Below are 26,140 nucleotides of genomic sequence, written 5' to 3'. Positions count from 1 at the left end.
CAGTGCTATCCGGAATCTATGGGATGTCCATAACCTTAACCCTTGCCCTAACCTTAACCCTTTTAAATTTCAGCTTCAATGTGGTAGGGACGTCCCAAGGATTCCGGATAGCACCGACCATTCAAGAAACTCAGAGGGGCCTCATCAGGCAGGTCAGCCCCTTGAGGCTTCATGCTGCCCCCAGGCACCTGTCACCATTCTTTCTGCACTCACAGAGTTAGTGTGTGTCTGAATATGTTAGTGAGCATGTTACCTGTAGGTTTGGTCAGTGGTTGAGCATCTCAAAATCAGTCTCCATCTTCTAGGTCTGGAGACGTTTGACATATAGGCCTAATTTGTCTAATCAGTCAGAACATACAGAGAAAGTGATGCGTCACCAAAGTGAATATGGCAAACTGTACAGAATATGATGAAAATGGGATTATTGCAAATGTCCTAAAGCATTAAACCACCACTGTTTCAAACACCTGCTCCTGTTTTGGAGCTTAATGAAGGTGACCCTTGTACTGCCTTTTCCTGTTGAGAAAACAAAAGTGGTAACAGGGCTCCTGTTGTGTGTCCGATTTTCCCCTTCAGGTGAACTGACTACAGTGATGACCATGTCCCAGTGAGACTGGGCAGGGCAACCTGGCCCAGAGGAGGACTGGAGGTGCCAGAATAGCTCTGCCGCTCACAATCAGACGGACGAACAGACAGAGGGACACCCCCCTTACCCTCCACCTCACCCACCTCCCCTGCTCCTCGCAACCATGCCATGGTCACACTGATCGTCGAGCGTCTGCAGAAACATAGTCTGAACGGCAACACTCACCAAACGGCCCTCAACGTGGTAAGGTTTCTTCACTTATGTGTCAGCCTATGACTGCTTGTCTTGACTGTAATATAGTCCTCGGGTTAATTACCATTTATTTCTCTTGCTGTCAATTGAGCCTTTCTAATCGTTTTTTTCTGTGCTGTGGCTCCTCTAAATGAACATATCTTCCAGTCTCTGCTGGACCCCAACAACCTAGGAATTTGCTGGCCTACAGATGGATTGATGCCTGGTGAGTATGTACAAGTATAGCCACTTAGCCCGTGATTCAGCAATGTCTTGCATTAGGCTTTGTAACTTTGGTTCTGCGCTGTGCCATGTTGACACGGGCACAGGGTAATGGGGGTGAATTCCAAATTACAGAAGGGAATTGGTTGTTAAAGGGAGTATATGAAACATTTTAATAGAGCAAACAACTGTTACAAAACAACTCAACAACCACCCAGTAGCCTATTCACAACCAATAGTAATCTATTTTCACCTCATTTAAAAAACAAGACTACTTTTTATGTTCATTTGCAGAGACATTTTGAAAAACAGTTGGTTTCTGTCAATTGCTCTGTGACATCACTGGGGGAACCACTCGCTAAGCTGGTGGTATAGAAACCAATACAACTAAGTGCACTGGCACTGCAAACATTTTAGATCATTTAGCTATCCTATTCAATTATTTTGCACCAAAATGTTGTGACACCATAGCCCAGTAGGTGATTTCCAAGGTGCAGGCCTATTCATAACTGAAATGTGCTGATCATAACAGCTGTAATATCATAATAATAACAACACAGTCATTTTGTAATGTAAAATATGTGATGCAGGGATGGATTGATCGATCAGGGAATTCAACAAACAGCCCGTTAACTGTCTAACTCAATGCCTGTCCTGGGGAGTAGCGTAGCTACCCGTATGTCCAAATGCTACTGACTGAGAGTGTACAGTCATGCGGTCTGAATGCTAGCTGACATTGTCTCATCTTAAAAAAAAACACGCCATGGTCTCTGCTTAGAAAACTCCTCGGACTAGCCCATTATTCAAGCCCTTATTATTCAAGCCATTATTAGCGAGGGAGAGGGAGAGGGAGGCAGCCCCACTGGGCACTGGGGCTATAGGTGCGTGCATTTTCCACCTCTCAAAAAGTAGGCTACTGCTCATAAAGTTAAATAGACTGAACAACAGTACTATAGTGCCTGGTGAAGGGTTTCCTTCTTCACGACCCCTTGTTTTATACATCCCCCAACAGGAAACCACATTATGTGATCTATCGCTCTGGATAAGAGCGTCTGCTAAATGACTAAAATGTAAATGGATTGCATGCATGCATGTACCTTAGGCTGATCATGCAAAGGGAGTCTTCTTAAAACAGAAACTACAGTTGGCAGTGATGATTCCTCAAAGCCTGTACTTGTCAGCTATCACTACATAGGCTACTGTATTTGGTATGATTGTCCGTTTCATCTTCATACTATAGTATAGCTGTCTCCCTTCATACTTTCCTTGTCAATTCATTATCTTGTGGCCTACATTCGGAAAGCCTAAGGTAGGCCTAGGTTTTTTAATACGTTTGAAGGAAAGGATAAATATTTGCTCGTGTCTGACATACGCTGGAGGTGTGTTTGTGTGAGTTCGCTGATTCTCTCTAGCCTATACACTCACTGGACAGTTTATTAGGTACACCATCTAGTACCGGGTCAGACCCCCCCTTTGCCTCCAGAACAGCCTGAATTATTCGGGGCATTCTACAAGGTGTTGGAAATGTTCCACAGGAATGTTGGTCCATGCTGATGCGATAGCTGCAGGTTGGACGGCGGTACATTCATGCTGCGAACAGCCCGTTCCATCTCATCCCAAAGATGCTCTATTGGGTTGAGGTCTGGGGACTGCGCAGGCCACTCAAGTAAACTGAACTCACTGTTATGTTCCAGGCAATGTTTTTCCGCTCCTCAATTGTCCAGTGTTGGTGATGGCGTGCCCACTGGAGCCGCTTCTTCTTGTTTTTAGCTGATAGGATTGGAACCTGGTGTGGTCGCCTGCTGCAATAGCCCATCCGTAACAAGGACCGATGAGTTGTGTGTCCCGAGATGCCATTCTGCACATCACTGTTGTACTGCAACGTTGTTTGTCTGTTTGTGATCCGCCTGTTAGCTTGCACCATTCTTGCCATTCTCCTTCGACCTCTCTCATCAACGAGCTGTTTTCGCCCACAGGACTGCTGCTGACTGGATGATGTTTGTCGCACCATTCTCGGTAAACCCAAGACACTGTCGTGTGTGAAAAGCCCAGGAGGACGGCCGTTTCTGAGATACTGGATCCGGTGTGCCTGGCACCGATCAATCATAACACGCTCAACGTCGCTTAAGTCACTAGTTTTGCCCATTCTAACGTTCAATCGAATAGTAACTGAATTCCTCTTCAATCGAATGCTGCTTGCGCCCGCCCGACTAGAATCACTACTCTCGGCGGTTCTGACTTAGAATATGTGGACAACTACAAATACCTAGGTGTCTGGTTAGACAGTGAACTCTCCTTCCAGACTCACATTAAGCATCTCCAATCCAAAGTTAAATCTAGAATCGGCTTCCTATTTCGCAACAAAGCCTCCTTCACTCATGCTGCCAAACATGCCCTCGTAAAACGGACTATCCTACCGATTCTTGACTTCGGCGATGTCATTTACAAAATAGCCTCCAACACTCTACTCAGCAAATTGGATGTAGTCTATCACAGTGCCATCCGTTTTGTCACCAAAGCCCCATATACTACCCACCATTGTGACCTGTACGCTCTCGTTGGCTGGTCCTCACTACATATTCGTCGCCAAACCCACTGGCTCCAGGTCATCTATAAATCACTGCTAGGCAAATCTCCGTCTTATCTTAGCTCATTGGTCACCATAGCAACACCCACCCGTAGTATGCGCTCCAGCAGTTATATCTCATTGGTCATCCCCAAAGCCAACACCTCCTTTGGCCGCCATTCCTTCCAGTTCTCTGCTGCCAGTGACTGGAACGAACTGAAAAAATCTCTGAAGCTGGAGACTCTTATCTACTCACTAACTTTAAGCATCAGTTGTCAGAGCAGCTTACCGATCACTGCACCTGTAGACAGCCCATCTGTAATTAGCCCACCCAACTACCTCATCCCCATATCGTTATTTATTTTGCTCATTTGCACCCCAGTATCTCTATTTGCACATCATCTTCTGCACATCTATCACTCCAGTGTTAATACTAAATTCTAATTATTTTGGACTATGGCCTATTTATTGCCTTACCTCCATAATTTACTACATTTGCACACACTGTATATAGATTTTGTATTGTGTTTTTGACTGTACGTTTTGTTTACCCCATATGTAATTCTGTGTTGTTGTTTTTATCGCACTGCTTTGCTTTATCTTGGCCAGGTCGCAGTTGTAAATGAGAACTTGTTCTCAACTGGCTTACCTGGTTAAATAAAGGTTAAATAAAAATAAATAAATAAATTTTACACAGGTGCACCTGTGTAATGATTGTGCTGTTTAATCAGCTTCTTGATATGCCACACCTTTCAGGTGGATGGATTATCTTGGCAAAGGGGAAATACTCACTAACAGGGATGTAAACAAATTTGTGCACAAACTTTGAGTGTAATCCGCTTTTTGTGCGTATTGGCAATTTCTGGGATCTTTTATTTCAGCTCATGAAACATAGGACCAAAACTTTACGTGTTGCGTTTATATTTTTGTTCAGTATAGTTCCTAAAGTGGTTACGTTACCTCTGCTTGACTTCTTAGTAAGGTAACAGATGAAATGTTACTCAAGCAGCCTGTGCTTGCTTGTAGTTTGCACATCCAGGAACTGAGCACCACACCATGACAACATTTTACAGTTGTTGTTCACACAAAAAGAAAAATAAATAGTTATTTGCAAGCTGATGTTCTATGAACGAGTGGCTGGTCCAGTGTGTTACGTTAGCTACCTGTTGACACCCCATTCTCAACTGGATCCACGTCGACAGGGGTGGTACTACTTCCTGAAATCGTTATAAATTCTGTGGTTTGCTTACAACCAGGAAATGTAGATGGCCCGTTTCTACCAGTGAGATGCAGAAACGCTCGTATTTGAGTGTAGTGAGGAAATTCTCGTTATATATATATTATTATTTTTTGTGGAATTTTTACCCACTTTTTCTCACCAATTTCGTGATTACGATCTTGTCTCATCGCTGCAACTCTCCAACGGGCTCGGGAGAGGCGAAAGTCGAGTCATGCGTCCTCCGAAACATGATCTGCCAAACCGCGCTTCTTAACACCCGCCCGCTTAACCCGGAAGCCAGCTGCACCAATGTGTCGGAGGAAACACCGTTCAACTGATGACCGAAGTCAGCCTGCAGGCGCCCGGCCTGCCACAAGGAGTCGCTAGAGCGCGATGAGCCAATTGACGACGCTGAGCCAATTGTGCACCGCCCTACGGGACTCCCGGTCACGGCACAGCCTGATATGGAACCCCAGGCTGTAGTGACGCCGCAACACAGCGATGCAGTGCCTTAGACCGCTGTGCCATTCGGGAGGCCCGGCAATTCTCGATTGTCGACACATTTATGTGTTAATAACATATTAATGGACATTTACAGTGAAAGACCAGCGGTGAAATGTCTCTTTAAAGGAGTCAGTCCACTGTGTTTAATGCATAACAGCTCCCTGTAAAAGTTGAATCATGATACCGCTTTGTATTTTTCTCTCTCTCTGTTGGTTGTTGCCAACTACATTGTATCAGGAATGAATTGCCTTTTGTCCATTTTCTCACATATAATTTAAGTAAATAAATCTTGACAGTAATTTCTATTAATGGTATCATCTTTCTTTCTCCTCACAGAGAGCAGTTATTGGCAGTTCTGCCCGCCCTCCAAGCCTGGCCTGCAGGGTGTGCTGAGCTCCAGCTTCCCCCCTGGCCCTGTCCCTCTGGTTTCCCCCGAAACCCACCTCCCAGAGGGGGAAGCCCTGCCCCGGTCCCTGGTCCCAAGCACCTCAGTAACGGACCTGTCTTTTCCCGGTGCACCCCCTCCCCCCCCGCCACCCCCCAAACGCCACTGTCGCTCACTGTCCGTGCCAGAGGACCTTTCACGCTGCCGTTACACCTGGCGACCCAGCGCGTCGAGGGTCTGGACACCTGTGAATCGCCAATGCCACAGTGGAGGGGGAGCGGGGGGGCCTTGTCCGCTTCGTGCTCCTAGCTCGTCTCTAAACTCCTCTCTACACTCCTCTTCAAGCCCCACATTCTTTAGCCTTGCTCTCTCCCCTGACTCCCCACTGCCCTGGAATTTCCCATGGGACCCAAGTGACACTGCTGGAGGAGGTGCCTGCTGCTGTTTCTTCCACTCCCCGTCGTCCTGCTCATCCTCTCCCTCCCGCTCCACCCGCCCCTCCTCCGCAACGACGCTTCTCGCTGTCCCCTGTCCTAATCAGAGAAGCTGCCGCCCAGTTCCTGCCCCCGCCTCCAGTTCCACCCCAGCGTGCAGCACCCCCTCCGGCTGTGCCTGCTTCGCCCTCCTCTGCCTGCAGCACCCCGTCCTCACTTCGCCGGGCCATCCCCCCTCAGCTCCCACGCTGCCACTCCCAGCCCTGCGACCTGCTCCTTCTCAAACCGGGCCTGAAGCGACGCCGTGACCCAGACAGACCATTTGCCCGGCCAGTACTGGATTTCACCAAGATGACTCAGGTAAACAGAAGATAACTGCGGGTCAGGAAATGAATAGAAATGGTTGCTGTATGTAGATTGGTGAAGGTGGAACATGCTATCTTCTAGCCAGAGGAAGTTTGGTTATTTGAAGGTTAAGGATTAAAAGGCATCCTTATTAAGCTTGTCAAACCACACAGTCTAACCGTACTGTAAGAAAGAAACATTCCAATTCATCAGCGAGATGGACCATTTATTTTTATAACATCAGTACATGAGGCAAACCTGTCACCCATACCTCCATTCTTAGAATACAGACCACACCTAATAATAATAATAATAATAATAATAATATGCCATTTAGCAGACGCTTTTATCCAAAGCGACTTACAGTCATGCGTGCATACATTTTTGTGTATGGGTGGTCCCGGGGATCGAACCCACTACCTTGGCGTTACAAGCGCCGTGCTCTACCAGCACCTGCCTATAATTGTTCTTGTTACCCATTGTCCCATGCCACAGTTGTCTCTTCTTTTACACCCATGCTCTACGCTCAGCCCCTGAGTTTGGGTGATTGGCAGGGTTTGAATGGCTCTGACTGTAGGCAATGCCAGCCCACTGTTGTACTGTACACCAAGACTCACTCTGGAATTTATTTGCATATACTTTGCATGCAGCTGCTGAATGTCTTGGAGAAAGTCTGGCTTCCCTTGTTAGTCCACCCAGTCACCCCCCCCCACATTAATATAATGTGGTACACTACACTAAAAGGTTGTAGGTTAATTTCCCCCTAAACATTTACATGTGGTATATGTAAAACAGTTGTGTTCTGGCTAAGTTTAGAATAGTCTCTTTCAAAAGCCACGTTTATGAGTCAGGTATACAAGACTAGGCTTAGACCTCTACAGTATTTGGCAGTTCAGCCCCCTATATTAAAGTTGGCGATACTATCCGAGTTCATTTTCAGGGAGATGTGGTATCATATTACATTTACATTTACATTTAAGTCATTTAGCAGACGCTCTTATCCAGAGCGACTTGCAGTTAGTGAATACATTATTATTTTTATTTTTTTACACTGGCCCCCCGTGGGAATCGAACCCACAACCCTGGCGTTGCAAACGCCATGCTCTATCAACTGAGCTACATCCCTGCCGGCCATCCCCTCCCCTACCCTGGACGACGCTGGGCCAATTGTGCGCCGCCCATGAGTCTCCCACCCTTGTTTCTACTGTTTGTCACATTTTAACTGAAAAACTTTAGCGCCCATGTTAAAAGAATCACAGAGATGATGTATGATGTTACAAATTACCCACTTCCCCTAGCCAGTTATATCAACTTGGTTTCATTTGATTGACCTATTTATTTATTGTAAATAGAGAAGATGTGTGGTTTGAATGCAGTCCTGAATGTAGACTGCTCTTGTTTTTCTAGAGAGGGATGATAAAATGTGTGAACAAGGCCTTTTTCGCTCTCTCAAATCTGTCTCCTATTTGTGTCTTTCCAGACTCGCAGTACAGAACCCTTGAGTTGTAAGGAGCGTGGGAGGCTGGCTTCTGGAGGGGACGTTTGCATGGGCCTTGAGCCTTTTTGGGGGGATTTCAGAGGGTCATGTTCACCAGCAGAGGGGCTGGGAAGGACGAGCATTGGACCTCTAAGCGAGAGTGATGAGGAGGGTGAAGAGGGGGAGGAAGAGGAGGACCCTGATCGAGAAGAGTGTCAGCCGAGTGTCTTTGAGAGGGATTGTACAGAACTAGATTTGAGCCTAATTGAAGAAAATTAAAATCTTGTTAATTGGATACTTTTTTTCCCCTCTACCGCCAGCATTCAACACTCCACCCCAGCCCTGCTACGCTTTCATCGGCAGGGCTCTCAGGAACACGACTTCTCTCTCATGGGATGAGCTGAGGTATATATACTCTCATTGACAACGGTCATGATTTGACTACTACCAATAAGAACAATTCATGCAGGTAGCCATGGATGCCGTCTTTCCATCAGAGTACATTCCAGAAACAGTTGCTGAAACATTCTTGTGAATAATATGAATGCTGGAGATGCAGCTATTCCCGTGGTGTGTGTTGAATGTCTTCTTAATGCACCCTCAGACAGACTAGGATGGAACTTGGGAAGACTAACACGCTTCTGGTCACTTGCTTTCTTTCTTTTACATGACTTTCCTCTCGATTGTCTTTTTTCAGTACAGTAGTAAGAATAGATTTTCTTGAATGATGGTGATGAATTTAATATCTGTTTTGTTCAGTTTGATGCAAAAGGGCAGTATGTCATTGCAGCTTTCTTTCTGCAGTCCTTATATTTCCTGGTAAACAATCCACATGATTCAGCATAAGCCTTAAGACCAACTTTTTTTCTGTAAACAAAAAAAAATACAACTATGAAAATGAAATGAATTGTGTAGCAGTTGATATTAGTCCTTTTGTTATTTCTTTTCTGCTGTTTTCTTAATATTTCTTATCTCTAGGACTCGTCCTCTGAATATAGAGATGTATAGACATTGATAATGAATGCACTGTGTTTGACAAGTTAAACAAAAACCTAAAAATGGGAAGCAACCGCTGAGGGCATATTGTAATATTGTATTAAACAGCGATCATTTGTTGAAAACTTTGTTGAAAACAAGTTATGTGTAAAGATGGTAGCTGACAGACCAAGTGAAGGCCAATGCTGTCTTTTAGAAATGTTTTTTATTGTATGTGTTAAAAAGATGGCAATTTCAAACTCAGTTTGTGTATAAATAAAGTTTATTGGAAATTATTTTACAAGGAAAGGAAACAGAGTCTGAGCTTTTTTGAAAAGATTATGGGGAAGGGCTGTTCATCTGCATATTATCTAGTCTTTACAGTTTGACTTTTGCTTATTTTAAGCACATTTTTATATCATATTCCCTTTGATCTCAAACATGTATGTCAGGTATCTGTCCTCATCCACCATGAATGAGTAGCCCCAATCCCACTCGTCAGTATGCGCCTCATCCCCAACTAGCACAGGATGGGGGGATAGGCAGGCAGGTAGTTAAGCGGTTAAGAGCGTTGGGCTAGTAACTGAAAGGTCGCTGGTTCGAATTCCCCAGCCGACTAGGTGAAAAAATGTGTCTGCTAAATGACTAAAATGCATAATACTTTAGCACTATCCATTCGGCATTGTCATGGGATTGTCCTCCACTCAGATCACTGGCACTGTAGAGATTATTATTGGGCAGCCTACCTGTGGTTAAGAATACATTATGACCTTTGTCATCTGGAAAGAAACCTCATCAAGCTCAAATGTGGTCCCTGAGCAATCAGGGGTCGGATGGTCAGTGTGCAGCCTGGTCTGCAATACCCCCTGTGTTACGTGAAGGCGCCACACTCCACTAACAGCGGTTTATCAAGACTTCTCATTATTCTGTGACACCGACTCGTCCGTCACCTGACTCCTCTGAACAAACTGTTTGGATTCATGACGATCCGATAAGTGGGAAGACGTCAACTCATATTGACCCCCCACAAGACCAAGATTAACAGAACCTGCAGTACTTGGTAATGAACCAATAACCTAAGCTAGCTACCTAGTAGTGGTCTGATCTGATCCAACAGCAAACGTTACTGCTCCGTGGTCGTCTTCTTGGTATTATTCTCTAGAAGCAAAAATAGTTTTACGCCGCCTAAACGTGTGTGTTGATGTGCCTATAATTTACCATCAGTGGCGCTAGCTAGTAGTAGTAACTAGCTAGTTGTGTTAGCTTTGTGAAACAGGCCTCTTTTCGTGCAAATCTGTATCACGTTTGCGTGATGTTAGCTAAGCTAACTAGCTAGCCATGTTAGCCACACGAATCTTGGCTACCGACTTTGAATTAGTAGGCTAGTTACTTTTTTTTTTAGCTAACTAGCAACATTTAGCCAGCTAGCTAACTACTTTGTAAATTGCGTGGGTATTTAGCTAGCTAGCTATAAACTGGAGCTTCAAATTAATTGTTTTTTATTTGTTAACTAAGAAACTAGTGCCGTGTGAAAGTTAGGAAAAGAACGTTAGCTAGCTAGCTCTCTAATCGGCAGTGGCGCTAGCTACAGTATTGGCTCTGGCCATCAGTATTAGCCAGTCAAAGTGATGCTAGCTAGCGTTAGCGAAAATGGCTAACTAAAAAAAATATAAGTCAACAACTTTATTATCCATACGACTAGTCGTGTGGCTACACCTTTAGGCATGGTGCTAGGTAACGTTAGTAGCTAAGCCTGTCATGTATATATTAAAACACTGTTCAATTTATTTACAGGTTTTCACCGGTGCATATCATTGTTCCCTGGGAGGTGTTTGACTCCGACATTTGCCTTGTGTGGCTCAGCTTTGGTCTGATTTGTTTGTGCTTTGGCTGGGGTGAAGAACGCCAATGGCTCTCATGGATAAGCATAAAGTCAAGCGACAGAGGCTGGACCGCATTTGTGAAGGTCAGTATTAACATACTTTTCCCCAGTTATCATGTTAGGGACTGACAATGCACGTGTACAAACTTTTGTAGCTAACAGCTGGCTATCTAAGGATTCTTGAACATTTTATATTTTCTCCAATGTAGAATGGGAAATGACACACATTGGCCCGATGGACCGTAGACATGCATAGGTGATGGACAGCATGCAGTTGTGATTGACTTCATTATGGCAAACAGTGCCATATAGCGCCGTACGACCAAAGATATTTATAACTAATTCCCTTCTGTCCGTGGTACTATTATGGCTGACCCTGTAAAACAACACATTTCATTGCAATTATCCAGTGTATGTGACAATAACACTTCAAAGTGTTATACTCCTGTCTAATCTGTGAAGGGAAGGGTTGTCAAATAACGGGAGTCAATAACAGATCTAATTCCATAAACGGCGAAAGAAAGAGGGAGGGTGCCTGTGGCACTACTTCATGTTGCCCTTGTCACGTTATTACTGGCAGTTTAGATTACATTGATAACAAACAGGAGGCTATATCTGCTATATAACCCCGTGTAGCTCAGTTGGTAGAGCATGGCGTTGTGGGTTCGTTTCCCACGGGGGCCAGTATGAAAATGTATGCACTCTACTAACTGTAAGTCGCTATGGATAAGAGCGTCTGCTAAATGACTTAAATGTAAATCTTGTATATTTGTATGCAGTGCATTGCACTGTTTTCCTTACGTCACACACGCTTCTAGGACAGTCGCTCACACACACTGATGAACCCCTCACTTGCACTGTTGGCATGACTTTGGCTCATGCCACTGTCAAACCTTGTTTCTCCACCCCTTCATAATAATAATACTAATAATAATGTATTACATTTCTATAATGTAGGTATTTCTACGGTTAATGTGCTACCTACAGAGTTGCTGCTGATACACCAGTCACTTAAGGGCGCTCACATATGCAGTCAAAATACTGCCGTATTAACACAATCGTGTTTATTTCCATCGCTAACCGTTCGTGCCAGTGTTCTCTCGCCGCTGGACAGGTAGAGTGCAAATGGGCATTAAAAAATATATATATTACCATGTAACTGAACAGCGCTCTCTGCTTTCGGTGGTGGAACTGGCAGGAATGTGATTTTTGAAAGGCACATTCGTTCCAGTTGCACATCTATACGCTTAAAGTCATTTGAGTTACCTAGATATAATAAAATAATTACAATTTGCTCGGTTTTTCGTCCAGTGCCCAAAGGATGCTGGCAGGTAAAGAACTGGCAGAGAGTGGCTGTGGATTTTTAGAATTTTCACATTTGACTTAATTGAACTCTCGGTTTATAATTGCGGAACTGGTTGTGATATCAATGTGAATGGCCATTCAGCTCTTCCTGGCAGTGATTTAGCTCTTCCTGACATTGATTTGACTGCAAATGTGTGATGGATGGCGAAACTAGCATTGCGCAGCGACGTCACCTTGCTGAGATTGAAATACTGTACTGGTATCGATGATGCATGCATTTGTTTCGTTGTGACGAGTGTTTGAACCCCAGGTCTGCTGTGGCAGTGAGACAGTCTCTATTACAGTGGTGCAGGTGACTGCTGGGTTTGCTGCAGAGGTCCCACTATTGTTTGTATTTGTCATTTGCCTCGTCTTCCATAATGAGCATCCACCTGAATAATATCCACTGAATATTTTTTGATAGTAGGATTTTTAGTTGACAGGGATGATTGTAATCCTGTACTCGTGTTTAATATATTTTACATAAAAAAAAAAAAATCCTGGGTTTGTATTGGCTATGTTTTAAAATGGTTATTTTTTCCACAATAGCTTTTTGCATTTTATGTACAATTTTAATATGAATCTAGTATCAAGTAGCAGCCTAGACAGTCCCTTAGCTACTGTTGACCAGTCAAATCAATGTTGCATGTCGTGGCCTTTTTGATCATTTTACAGTTTCATTAATTTGTTAGATTAGTGAATTAGTACAGGTGTGCTGAATTTGATCTTCTAACAAGATTTTATTTGAATAGACTGGCCATAATCAATTCCCTTTAATTATTTTTCCAGCGAGAAATGTACCACACTGAGCCGATGGCTCGCATTTGTCTCTTTAAAAAACAACATGGAAATTGCCTCCACTGCACACTACCCAACCTAGCCTCTCAATGCTAAAAGCTTAGTTTTGGTTGGCTATAGCTGAATTGTTCCTCCCTCTGATTGGAGCAGGGGGTAGGTTGAAGGAGGAGACTGTTTGCCTGGGATTGTGCCAAGCGAAAGCATTCTGACAGTAACTGTAAGTGGAGAAGGAGAGGAAGAAAGGCTGGTCAACTGCAGCATGCAAGGTTAGGAGGATGAATGTCTTTTTCGTTTGTTTTCCTAGAGAATGATAGAGGGAGGGAAGGAAGGAAGGAAGGAGGAGGAGGCGGGGGGGGTAGATGGATAGTACAAATCTGCTATTTGGTTTTGCATGATATAAAGGGGATTTGTCATCCCGGTGCATTTTTGTCCTTGGTCTTTTATAGTATTGTGTGTGTGTGTGTGTGTGTGTGTGAGAGTGCTCTGGAGCATGTGTGGCAGGGGGCAGGGTGGGGTACTGCAGCATTATCGCCCACCCCCACCCCTCCCTGCGAGCTCGCTTACTTACACCCACAGAGTGGCGGGCGGACAGGGGAGAATGAATGAGCGCTGAATGAATAGCATTGTGTGCATGGCCCTGCTGCTGGTCAGACCAGGCTTTCCACACACACACGGTCACACAGTCACATGGTCACACACTCTGCCAGACCATATGGCGCATGTGTGTTGCCAGCTCCTCTCTCTTTCCCTGTCGAGTGTGCCTTTTTTGGCCTCCCGTAGGTTAATTTGTATTCATGCCTTCGTCTTTTTGTCCAGAAAGAAATAGGTCATTTTTTTGTGGGTTTGTTGAACACTCTGCTTTTGCTATGCAGCGTGTTTAAATTCTGCTCCAATCCCATGTGAAGATGTCAGGCTAGCTGTTCATTACTGCTATGTGTTATGTTCTGGATCCGATTAGAATGAGCCAAAAAGCAATTTCTTTGTCTATATGTTGTCTTTGAGGAGTAATGAAGGAATCTTTTGGGCAACAGAACACTAAGCGGTACTACATATTAAGCAAAGGGAGCAATTGACAGTCACAATGAGTGGTGTGGTCTGTGTGTGCAGTGCTGTTGCTTTGAGGATCGCATTCTCATGTTCATCTCTTTTAAGTGCCATCAATGTCTCTAGGCTGCTCTATGATTATCCTTAGCTCTGAAGAAATCTTAGGTCCACATAAGGCTCCTTGTGTGCCTTTTAATTTGTGAGGGTCATGTGACACACTCTCGCTTTAGTGATACACTTGCTACACTCTGTATTGTCCGGTTGGGCTACTGTCCATTCACTGTTGCCCAATTAACATTGTTGGTGTCAATGTCAATACAACACATTATTAAGTATTTCCATACGCACAAAAAGCTTATTTATCTCAAATTTTGTGCACAAATTGTTTACATCCCTGTTAGTGAGCATTTCTCCTTTGCCAAGATAATCCATCCACCTGACAGGCATGGCATATCAAGAAGCTGATTAAACAGCATGATCATTACACAGGTGCACCTTGTGCTGGGGACAATAAAAGGCCACTCTAAAATGTGCAGTTTTGTCACACTACACAATGCCACAGATGTCTCAAGTTTTGAGGGAGCGTGCAGTTGGCATGCTGACTGCAGGAATGTCCACCAGAGCTGTTGCCAGAGAATTGAATGTTCATTTCTCTACCATAAGCCGCCTCCATCGTTGTTTTAGAGAATTTGGCAGTACATCCAACCGGCCTCAAAACCGCAGGCCGCGTGTAACCACGCCAGCCCAGGAACTCCACATCCAGCTTCTTCACCTGCGGGATCGTCTGGGGAGGGGAGGGCGTGCTGAGGAGTATTTTTGTCTGTAATAAAAACCCTTTTGTGGGGAAAAACTCATTCTGATTGGCTGGACCTGGCTCCCCAGTGGGTGGGCTTGGTTCCCAAGTGGGTGGGCCCCTGCCCAGTCATGTGAAATCTATAGATTAGGGCCTAATAAATGTATTTCAATTGACTGATGTCCTTTTATGAACTGTAATTGAGTAAAATCTTTGGTCGCGAGAAGTTATTGCAAAAAGAAAATGGGTTCCCCACCTGACAGGTTTAAGCATATATGAGTAGGATAACCCTATCCTTTCTTTCTGGGCCAATTAAATTAGCCTAAACCTACTGTCCAGTTAGCAGGTTGTTAGCTAGCTAGGTAACATGACTGAACAACGTTGTTTGTTATCAAACCAATAATTAGCGACCCGGGATTAGTTTAAAACGGCCCTTGACATGGTTTATGAAATTATATAAAATGCGCGTGAATCCCTATAGAAAGAACAAAAGGCATCCGGTAATATGGGTCATATTGTCTTTCACCGTTTAGGCTAGAGAGAAGCTGCTGCATGCCTGTCGCGAAGCGGCGCTCCAGTTTCCCCTCTGACACTCGGAGGCTGCATGACAGTGATATTGTATTTTCTTGAGATATGTATATTTATTTTATTATAATATTTTTTTTTGTTTATACGTATGTGTGTGTGTATATATATGTGTGTATGTGTGTGTGTGTATTCTTTCTTAAAACTGCATTGTTGGTTAAGGGCTTGTAAGTAAGCATTTTCACTGTTGTATTCGGCGCATGTGACAAATAACATTTTGATTTGATTTGAACTTGCAAAGTCTACTCAGACTGGGCTGTGCTCTGAAATGATACAATGTATCAACATTGCTCTCTCCCCTTATGGAAAAAGACTGCAGTTAGAGTGCAGTATAACTTATTATTCTGTAATTACTGTGTCCAAAAATACACAGTTGATTGCAGTTACTGCACTTTTACTGCAGTTTCAAAACTGCAATCTTTTATATATATATAAAAAACTGATGCAAGGAATAGATGCGCATGAAGAGTGGACGGAGGGCTGCAGGTGAGGGCTGGTAGGGGATGCAGCTGGCTGATTACAGCTGCCACACTTGGCTGGGCTCCCTGCCTGTGTCATTAAACCCCTACAACTCATCCAGAATGCTGCAGCCCGTCTGGTGTTCAACCTTCCCAAGTTCTCTCACGTCACCCCGCTCCTCCGCACACTCCACTGGCTTCCAGTTGAAGCTCGCATCTGCTACAAGACCATGGTGCTTGCCTACGGAGCTGTGAGGGGAACGGCACCTCCGTACCTTCAGGCTCTGATCAGTCCCTACACCCAAACGAGGGCATTGCGTTCATCCACCTCTGGCCTGCTGGCTCCCTACCTCTGCGGAAGCATAGTTCCCGCTCAGCCCAGTCAAAACTGTTCGCTGCTCTGGCACCCCAATGGTGGAACAAGCTACCTCACGACGCCAGGACAGCGGAGTCACTCACCACCTTCCGGAGACATTTGAAACCCCACCTCTTTAAGGAATACCTGGGATAGGATAAAGTAATCCTTCTACCCCCCCCTTACCCCAACCCACATTCCCCTCCCAAAAAAACAAAAAACATTGTAAAGTGGTTATCCCACTGGCTATAAGGTGAATGCACCAATTTGTAAGTCGCTCTGGATAAGAGCGTCTGCTAATTGACGTAAATGTAAATGTAAATATGGGCATCAAAATGAAGTGGATATTATTGGACCTGCGCATACAAGAGACTAGTGCCTTTTGCTTAAATTCGACTGCATTAATAAACTGACTTTATAAACATTTTATAACTGGCACCATCAGGTTCTTTAGATTGGTTGGGCTGAACAATTAGGTAGTATCATATGAAACTGTACTACGGTATTCTAAAATGTTGATATAAATATCTTGACGTTTTGGTAGCGTGATATAACCGTGGTACTGGTATATCCTGCAACACTACTAGGATTTGCCTATGCTTAGCTCTGTTCAGTTTCTGTTTTATCCTAAAAAAAATCCCTAGTCCTTGCCAATGACAAGCATACCCATAACATGATGCTTGAAAATATGAAAAGTGATACTCAGTGATGTGTTGGATTTGCCCCAAACATAACACTTTGTATTCATGACAAAGTTAATTTCTTTGCCACATTTTTTCAGTTTTACTTTAATGCCTTATTGCAAACAGGATTCTTGTTTTGGAATATTTTTATTCTGTACAGGCTTCCTTCTTTTCACTCTGTCATGTAGGTTAGTATTGTGTACAATGTTGTTGATCCATCCTCAGTTTTCTCCTATCACAGCCATTAAACTCTAACTGTTTTAAAGTCACCATTGGCCGCATGGTGAAATCCCTGATGGGGTTCTTTCCTTTCCGGCAACTGAGTTAGAACGCCTGTACCTTTTGTAGTGACTGGATGTATTGATACACCATCCAAAGTGTAATTAATAACTTCACCATGCTCAAAGGGATATTTAATATCAGCTTTTTCTTTTACCCATCTACGAATAGGTGCCCTTCTTTGCGAGGCATTGTAAAACCTCCCTGGTCTTTGTGGTTGAATCTATTTTTGAAATTCACTGCTCGACTGAGGGACCTTACAAATAATTGTGTGTGTGTGTGTGGGGTACAGAGATGAGGTAGTCATTCAAAAATCTTGTTAAACACTATTATTGCACACAGAGTGAGTCTATGCAAGTTGTGACTTGTTAAGCAAATTTTATTCCAGAACTTATTTAGGCTTGCCATAACAAAGGGGTTGAATACTTATTTCAGCTTTTCATTTTTTAATTCATTTGTTTAAAAAAAATCTAAAAACATAATTCCACGTTGACATTATGGGGTATTGTGTGTAGACCAGTGACACAATCTCAATGTAATCTATTTTAAATTCAGGCTGTAACAACGGGTGTGAATACTTTCTGAAGGCGCTGTATCAATATCACGTACATAATTAATTAACAGTTGTCAGTGCAGTATCTCCCAGCTATGAGCCATACAGTGGGGAAAAAAAGTATTTAGTCAGCTACCAATTGCGCAAGTTCTCCCAATTAAAAAGATGAGAGAGGCCTGTAATATTCAGCATAGGTACATGTCAACTATGACAGACAAAATGAGAAAAAAAAATCAAGAAAATCACATTGTAGGATTTTTAATGAATTTATTTGCAAATTATGGTGGAAAATAAGTATTTGGTCAATAACAAAAGTTTCTCAATACTTTGTTATATACCCTTTGTTGGCAATGACACAGGTCAAACGTTTTCTGTAAGTCTTCACAAGGTTTTCACACACTGTTGCTGGTATTTTGGCCCATTCCTCCATGCAGATCTCCTCTAGAGCAGTGATGTTTTGGGGCTGTCGCTGGGCAACACAGACTTTCAACTCCCTCCAAAGATTTTCTATGGGGTTGAGATCTGGAGACTGGCTAGGCCACTCCAGGACCTTGAAATGCTTCTTACGAAGCCACTCCTTCGTTGCCCGGGTGGTGTGTTTGGGATCATTGTCATGCTGAAAGACCCAGCCACGTTTCATCTTCAATGCCCTTGCTGATGGAAGGAGGTTTTCACTCAAAATCTCACGATACATGGCCCCATTCATTCTTTCCTTTACACGGATCAGTCGTCCTGGTCCCTTTGCAGAAAAACAGCCCCAAAGCATGATGTTTCCACCCCCATGTTTCACAGTAGGTATGGTGATCTTTGGATGCAACTCAGCATTCTTTGTCCTCCAAACACGACGAGTTGAGTTTTTACCAAAAAGTTATATTTTGGTTTCATCTGACCATATGACATTCTCCCAATCCTCTTCTGGATCATCCAAATGCACTCTAGCAAACTTCAGACGGGCCTGGACATGTACTGGCTTAAGCAGGGGGGACACGTCTCGCACTGCAGGATTTGAGTCCCTGGCGGCGTAGTGTGTTACTGATGGTAGGCTTTGTTACTTTGGTCCCAGCTCTGCAGGTCATTCACTAGGTCCCCCCCGTGTGGTTCTGGGATTTTTGCTCACCGTTCTTGTGATCATTTTGACCCCACGGGGTGAGATCTTGCGTGGAGCCCCAGATCGAGGGAGATTATCAGTTGTCTTGTATGTCTTCCATTTCCTAAAAATTGCTCCCACAGTTGATTTCTTCAAACCAAGCTGCTTACCTATTGCAGATTGTCTTCCCAGCCTGGTGCAGGTCTACAATTTTGTTTCTGGTGTCCTTTGACAGCTCTTTGGTCTTGGCCATAGTGGAGTTTGGAGTGTGACTGTTTGAGGTTGTGGACAGGTGTCTTTTATACTGATAACAAGTTCAAACAGGTGCCAGTAATACAGGTAACGCAGTGGAGGACAGAGGAGCCTCTTAAAGAAGTTGTTACAGGTCTGTGAGAGCCAGAAATATTGCTTGTTTGTAGGTGACCAAATACTTATTTTCCACCATAATTTGCAAATAAATTCATTAAAAATCCTACAATGTGATTTTCTGGATATTTTTTTCTCATTCTGTCTGTCATGGTTGACGTGTACCTTTGATGAAAATTACAGGCCTCTCTCATCTTTTTAAGTGGGAGAACTTGCACAATTGGTGGCTGACTAAATACTTTTTTCCCCCCACTGTATCTATCTTTGCTAATTTAGGTTTCTCTCTAATTTGTTTGTTTATGAGATATGTGTGCTTTGTGCCGATAGGGCAGGCTGTCTATTGTTGCAGAAGGGCAGGGGTCTCTGCCTCCAGGGAAATAATAATATAATAACTGAAAAGAAGCCTGTGCCCCCCAACCCCACCCTTCTGCCCTGCTGCAGGAGTCTGCCCTGTTGTGGGGGGTTGGAGGAGTCTTCCCTGCTGGAGGAGTCTGCCCTGTTGTGGGGGTTGGAGGAGTCTGCCCTGCTGCAGGAGTCTGCCCTGTTGTGGGGGGTTGGAGGAGTCTGCCCTGCTGCAGGAGTCTGCCCTGTTGTGGGGGTTGGAGGAGTCTGCCCTGCTGGAGGAGTCTGCCCTGTTGTGGGGGTTGGAGGAGTCTGCCCTGCTGGAGGAGTCTGCCCTGTTGTGGGGGTTGGAGGAGTCTGCCCTGCTGGAGGAGTCTGCCCTGTTGTGGGGGTTGGAGGAGTCTGCCCTGCTGCAGGAGTCTGCCCTGTTTTGGGGGTTGGAGGAGTCTGCCCTGCTGGAGGAGTCTGCCCTGTTGTGGGGGTTGGAGGAGTCTGCCCTGCTGCAGGAGTCTGCCCTGTTGTGGGGGTTGGAGGAGTCTGCCCTGCTGCAGGAGTCTGCCCTGTTGTGGGGGTTGGAGGAGTCTGCCCTGCTGGAGGAGTCTGCCCTGCTGTGGGGGTTAGAGGAGTGCCTTGTCTGTATTTGAGAATGAAGCTGGAATCCTTAATGGTGAAACTGGCGCGTCCGTTTGGGATATTACAACAACGAAGAAGTTACTGAAAACAACACACTTTTTTCCCCCCTCCTCGGACATCAATAGTAATGGCGTCTTTTTGTACGCACTAACTCACGCTATGGAGTTGTCTCGTTGGCCAAAGCCTATGGGCAAATTAATAGGCTTAAGTTATGTTTTTTTGGTCTGGTTTTTGGATAAACACAGAAAAATAAGGTCTGTGGTAAACAGGCTTAGGAGATCTTATACGTTTTTGTTTTTATGAAAATATTTTAGTGAATTTTGACGCATTTATGTAATCAAACAAGCACATAAAGGCTTCAAAATTCATAAAGGTCATGCTAACTGATTGATATTATCTCATAGAACAAAATGTATGAGATCTCCTAAGCCTGTGTGAACCTCAGACCTTATTTTCGGTATTTATCCCAAAACCCAATTTTCCCCATCCATTTCCTCCATAGGAATGGCTGAACAAACCAGAGGTAACTCATTTCTGTTTTTTAGGACTACAAGCTGGCGAGTGTGAAGTAGGCTAACCCCCTAAGGTCGACGTCTGCGCTCCTGCGGAAATCTAATTAGCATAATAATAAAATCCCCATTTAAAATCCATAAATGTAATTGCGCCCTACGTCGCACTTCCGCATCTGCGATGGAAGATGACAGAGCTAGAGCGGTGTGTGTCAGACCATGAGGTGTTCCCAAAATCGCTCTTCTCACAAAATCGTGTGTAGTGTCCGAACGGTTTGGCATACAAGCTATTATGATCCCTCTATGGAAAGATAAGACTCTCACGAACACGGTGGTGTTCTCTATTTTGGGACTCTCCGTCTTTTTAAAATGTTCATAATGGAAGTTTGATATAAATGGAAATGGTTGACAGTTAGACCATCTACATGATCACATAGGCCTATCTGATTGACCCTTTAGAAAGAAGACACAGGTGATACTCCCTGGATAAAGCCTTGACCATTTTATGTTGATTTGTTGTCTTTGTATAGGCATTCGACCCCCGATTCTGAATGGCCCGATGCACCCGCGCCCCCTTGTGGCACTGTTGGATGGTCGCGACTGCACTGTGGAGATGCCTGTCCTGAAGGATGTGGCCACAGTGGCCTTTTGTGACGCCCAGTCCACCCAGGAGATCCATGAGAAGGTAACCAACCTCAAAGTATCTGGTTCTCCTCTTAAGTATCTGTCTGCACTTTTAGGGAGGGAAATGGATTCTTCGTGAACGTGTCTGCTATTTTTGTGGTGGGGTTTATTTCCAACGCAATAGAGTTAGGGAAAGTCTCTGCTCTTTTAGTGCAATGGTAGAATAAGGATACCGATTGAATAGCCTTTTCTGAACACTCACCAGTGATCGGGATATTGTTTTTGACGATATATTGTATCGTTCTGACAATATCGCAATATTATTTTGCGCTAGTTGGCTGTACATGCACCAATACTCCAGTATTTTTCCTTCATAGCTAGTTCTCCATCTTCTTTTTAAATAGGGAGCCAATTTGTTTTCAGCACTTATTTCCATGACTGATCAAAACTTGTTTTCTCATGGCTCTCTCTTGTCCCTCTGCAGCAGACATATGGTGAGCAATATGTTTGGAACATCGAATCGCAATAAAATCACAGTATCGAATCACAATACGTATAGAATCGCAATACATATCGTATCGGCACCAAAGTATCGCGATAATATCGTATCGTGATATTATTAGCCCTGCCACTCGTCCATTCTCTCCCTGGTGCTTCAGGTGCTGAATGAGGCAGTGGGTGCCCTGATGTACCACACCATCACCCTGTCGCGGGACGACCTGGACAAGTTCAAGGGACTGCGGATCATCGTGCGAATCGGCAGTGGCTTTGACAACGTGGACATCAAGGCTGCGGCTGAACTAGGTTGGCTACTGGGTCATTACTTTGCTTCACCTCTCTCTTTCTCCTACCCCTCAAGTCTTACCTACTACATCCATCCATCCATCTGTCCACCCACCCACCCATCCACCCATCCATCCATCTGTCCACCCATCTGTCCACCCACCCACCCACCCACCCACCCATCCATCCAGCCACCCATCCATCCATCCATCCATCCAGCCACCCATCCCTCCATCCACCCACCCACCCATCCACCCATCCATCCATCCATCCATCCATCCATCCATCCATCCATCCATCCATCCATCCATCCATCCATCCATCAATTTTATTTTATATAGCCCTTCTTACATCAGCTAATATCTCGAAGTGCTGTACAGAAACCCAGCCTAAAACCCCAAACAGCTAGTAATGCAGGTGTAGAAGCACGGTGGCTAGGAAAAACTCCCTAGAAAGGCAAAACCTAGGAAGAAACCTAGAGAGGAACCAGGCTATGAGGGGTGGCCAGTCCTCTTCTGGCTGTGCCGGGTGGAGATTATAACAGAACCATGCCAAGATGTTCAAAAATGTTCATAAGTGACAAGCATGGTCAAATCCATCCATCCATCCATCCATCCATCCATCCATCCATCCATCCACCTTAAATGTGTGATAACTAACCGCTGTCTCCTTTGTGCTCTGTCGTCCTCAGGTATAGCTGTGTGTAATGTGCCTGCTACATCAGTGGAAGAGACGGCGGACACCTCCATGTGTCTGATCCTGAACCTGTACCGCCGCGTCACCTGGATGCACCAGGCTATGAGAGAGGGCACCAGGGCTTCCAGCGTGGAGCAGATCAGGGAGGTGGCCAGTGGAGCTGCCCGCATCCGGGGAGAGACGCTGGGCATCATCGGCCTGGGTGAGGAGGGAAATGGATCTTGTCTTAGCAAGGGCTCTCCGCAAGTGCAGTCACAAAGGACATTATACACTGAGTATACAAAACATTAAGGACACCTGCTCTTTCCATGACATAGACTGACCAGGTGAATCCAGGTGAAAGCTATGATCCCTTATTGATGTCACTTGTTAAATCCACTTCAATCAGTGTAGATGAAGGGGAGAAGACAGGTTTACGTATGGGTGGTCCTCTGTAGCTCAATTGGTAGAGCACGGCGCTTGTAACGCCAGGGTAGTGGGTTCGATCCCCGGGACCACCCATACGTAAAAGTTTATGCACACTTGAGTGTAAATCGCTCTGGATAAAAGCGTCTGATAAATGGCATATTATTTATTATTATAAAGAAGGATTTTTTAAGCCTTGAGACAATTGAGACATGGATTGTGTATGTGTGCCATTCAGAGGGTGAATGGGCAAGACAAAATATTTAAGTGCCTTTGAAAACGGTATGGTAGTAGGTGCCAGGCGCACCGGTTTATTTCAAGAACTGCAATGCTGCTGGATTTTTCACGCTCAACAGTTTCTCGTGTGTATCAAGAATGGTCCACCACCCAAAGAACATCTTGACACAACTGTGGGAAGCATTGGGAGTCAACATGGGCCAGCATCCCTGTGGAACGCTTTCAACACCTTATGGGTCCAAGTCCCGATGAATTGAGGGTGTTCTGAGGGCAAAAGGGGGTGCAACTCAATATTAGGAAGGTGTTCCTAATGTTTTATATACTCAGTGTATGTTAATTGAAGTTATCCTGTTGCTGAGTATATTTTTTAATAGTAACTATAATGGGTGTCGTCACAGGTCATTTCAATGTATATTTCAAGCAAATCATTTTAGTTTTCTCAGAGTTAGTGAGCGGTTCCTCTCACAGCTATTACATCCTCCAGTCTGAGCATACAGTGTCTGTGTTTGTTCCACAGGGCGAGTGGGCCAGGCTGTAGCGCTGCGGGCCAAGGCCTTTGGCTTCAGTGTGATCTTCTACGACCCCTACCTGCCAGACGGAGTGGAGCGCTCTCTGGGCCTGCAGAGAATGGCCACCCTGCAGGACCTGCTGATCCACTCTGACTGTGTGTCACTGCACTGCAGCCTCAACGAGCACAACCATCACCTCATCAACGACTTCACCATTAAACAGGTATAAGACTCTCACACTCACACACACACACAGGTGTGTGCCACCAACAACACCCCCCATTATCAATGATTTCACTCTCAAACTCCATGAACAAGTCACCCCTCATAACCTCATGACTGTATCTCTGTTCTCCCCAGTAATGTGTTTTGGTTATCGTTGTCTGCATGGCTTGCTTTGTGATGTCCGATATCTAACCCATTCCCTCTGACTGTGATATCTGTGCAGATGCGTCAGGGGGCATTTTTGGTGAACACGGCGCGAGGGGGCCTGGTGGATGAGAAGGCCCTGTCCCAGGCACTGAAAGAGGGCAGGATACGGGGTGCTGCCTTGGACGATACGCAGACGGAGCCCTTCAGGTCAGCTTCCTCCCAGCTCAGCCATTTAAGACTTGAAAACAATAACTGTTTTAAAAGTTGTGATTCTCTGTATAAACGCCACCTTGCACACTCTCTTAAATCTGTTGTATCTCTCCAGCTTCTCTCAGGGCCCACTGAAGGACGCTCCTAATCTGATTTGCACCCCCCACACATCATGGTACAGTGAGCAGGCGTCCCTTGAGGCGAGGGAGGAGGCAGCTAGAGAAGTGCGCCGGGCCATCACAGGTATTCAGTTATGCAAGCCTCTGTGTATGACAGAATATTTATAGGCACAAATACACTAGGGTACAATGATAGGTGTCCATTTCAGCGCAGAGTGAACAACCGTCTAGCCATGTGATAATTGGCACAGTAGCCTTTACCATTTAGTGATATATAGTTTGTATTACAGCCCATAGGTTATTTTGTAAACTGTTTTGCAGTCAATCCCAAAGAACCTTATCAAGAGTTGTCATTGATCATTTGATCAGTTAGCTTGACTGTTGTGATGGTTTTCCCAACAGGCCGCATCCCTGACAGTCTGAAGAACTGTGTGAACAAGGAGTATCTGATGGCAACGCCCCAGTGGCCTGGCATGGACCATGGGGCCGTGCACTCAGAACTCAACGGAGCTGCTGCTTACAGGTAGGACTTTATTAAAACTGTTAAGAGGGCCAGTAAGCAGGTAATACACAAGTTAGAGTAAAGACAACTCCAGGTATTGATTTAAATCTGGCTTGTGTTCTATGAACCTAGAAAGCTATTCTAATTCTTCTGACTCAACCCCTCATCAACAGGTTCCCTACTGGTCTAGTGGGAGTGACAGCAGGAGGCCTGACAGGGGCAGGCACTGCAGTGGAGGGAATTGTTGCAGGGAACCTGGCTATGGCACATGGGATTGCCCCCGTGTCTCGACCCCCCCACACCCCATCGCCAGGGCAACCCTCTAAAGCAGAAACAGACAGAGACATGCCAACGGACCAGTAGCACCCCCACCCCACCCCCAACTGTCCCCCAATCCCCCTCTCGTCCACAACATTCCGTCGTCACCCTTCATGTTCATTCAAGCTGATAGACACTGGTATTGAGGTCCATTCTGACCCGGCTTTGGTCCCGTCCTACGGAACAGAATCCTTCAGGAGGGACCAGTCTGCATCGACTCCCTCCACACATCCTATTTTCTCTCATCCAGAAAGCAATAAGTGGATTACTCAAGGATTTTTTTTTCCAGTTTGCTTTTAAACCCCTCTGTGTCTGACGTTCATGTGGCTCAGTGGTTTTGTAAATTAGTCTTTTGTGGAGAACTGTTAATATTTTTCCTGTGTTTTTTGGTTTTGTTATCTCTATTGCTGTTTGACATGCTGTAAAGTGAGGCATAAGTCTGGAACGGTATTGAAGATGAATTTCTTTTTTTCCCACTACTATTTGTTCACAAAGATTACAAAGGATTTTCTAATGTCGGACTCTACATTTAGTCATCACAATAAAAGTGTGGCTCTGACTTTTTGAGCTTTTTGACATGAATTGAATAATATCACATTATATGCCTCTGCTGATAAAGCACAGAACTATGTACAGTATATTTCTGTGTCAAGACCACCACCTACACTAGTTATTTTCTCTGTTGCTCTTATATAACCTTTTTTTTTTTT

The 26,140-nt window shown here is 44.7% G+C and overlaps 2 protein-coding genes across 3 annotated transcripts; both read left to right on the top strand.

Annotated features, from left to right (window-relative positions):
* The first annotated feature begins 178 nt into the window (after positions 1 to 178).
* On the top strand, positions 179 to 9,246 carry LOC121579168 (protein FAM53C-like). The gene is given in 6 exon segments (XM_041893520.2): positions 179 to 216; positions 577 to 829; positions 986 to 1,043; positions 5,665 to 6,193; positions 6,195 to 6,507; positions 7,973 to 9,246. Coding segments are annotated over 5 exon segments (1,251 nt in total). The 5' UTR covers positions 179 to 216; positions 577 to 754; the 3' UTR covers positions 8,249 to 9,246.
* Positions 9,247 to 9,965: 719 nt separating this feature from the next.
* LOC121579167 (C-terminal-binding protein 1-like) lies at positions 9,966 to 26,061 on the top strand. Of its 2 annotated transcripts, XM_045224207.1 has the most exons (11): positions 9,966 to 10,004; positions 10,739 to 10,910; positions 13,119 to 13,234; positions 21,186 to 21,340; positions 21,939 to 22,083; positions 22,754 to 22,960; positions 23,918 to 24,132; positions 24,358 to 24,488; positions 24,607 to 24,734; positions 25,013 to 25,133; positions 25,286 to 26,061. In XM_045224207.1, the coding sequence occupies exons 3-11, from the start codon at positions 13,228 to 13,230 to the stop codon at positions 25,473 to 25,475; spliced, it is 1,299 nt and encodes a 432-aa protein (XP_045080142.1). In that variant the 5' UTR covers positions 9,966 to 10,004; positions 10,739 to 10,910; positions 13,119 to 13,227; the 3' UTR covers positions 25,476 to 26,061. The 2 variants fall into 2 exon arrangements, with proteins under 2 accessions (XP_045080142.1, XP_041749450.2); XM_041893516.2 differs by lacking the exon at positions 13,119 to 13,234.
* Positions 26,062 to 26,140: the final 79 nt, after the last annotated feature.

The sequence above is a fragment of the Coregonus clupeaformis genome, chromosome 13 (assembly GCF_020615455.1).
Source record: "Coregonus clupeaformis isolate EN_2021a chromosome 13, ASM2061545v1, whole genome shotgun sequence".
Taxonomy (NCBI): domain Eukaryota; kingdom Metazoa; phylum Chordata; class Actinopteri; order Salmoniformes; family Salmonidae; genus Coregonus; species Coregonus clupeaformis.
This window is presented reverse-complemented; position numbering and strand designations above follow the sequence as displayed.

Bases quoted from the DNA above. Each gene is read 5' to 3' on its own strand.
- LOC121579167 (XM_041893516.2), top strand. From the start codon at position 10,853: ATGGCTCTCATGGATAAGCATAAAGTCAAGCGACAGAGGCTGGACCGC. The intron at 24,735-25,012 runs GTATTCAGTTAT...TTTTCCCAACAG, and splicing joins AGTGCGCCGGGCCATCACAG to GCCGCATCCCTGACAGTCTG. The intron at 25,134-25,285 runs GTAGGACTTTAT...CCTCATCAACAG, and splicing joins AACGGAGCTGCTGCTTACAG to GTTCCCTACTGGTCTAGTGG.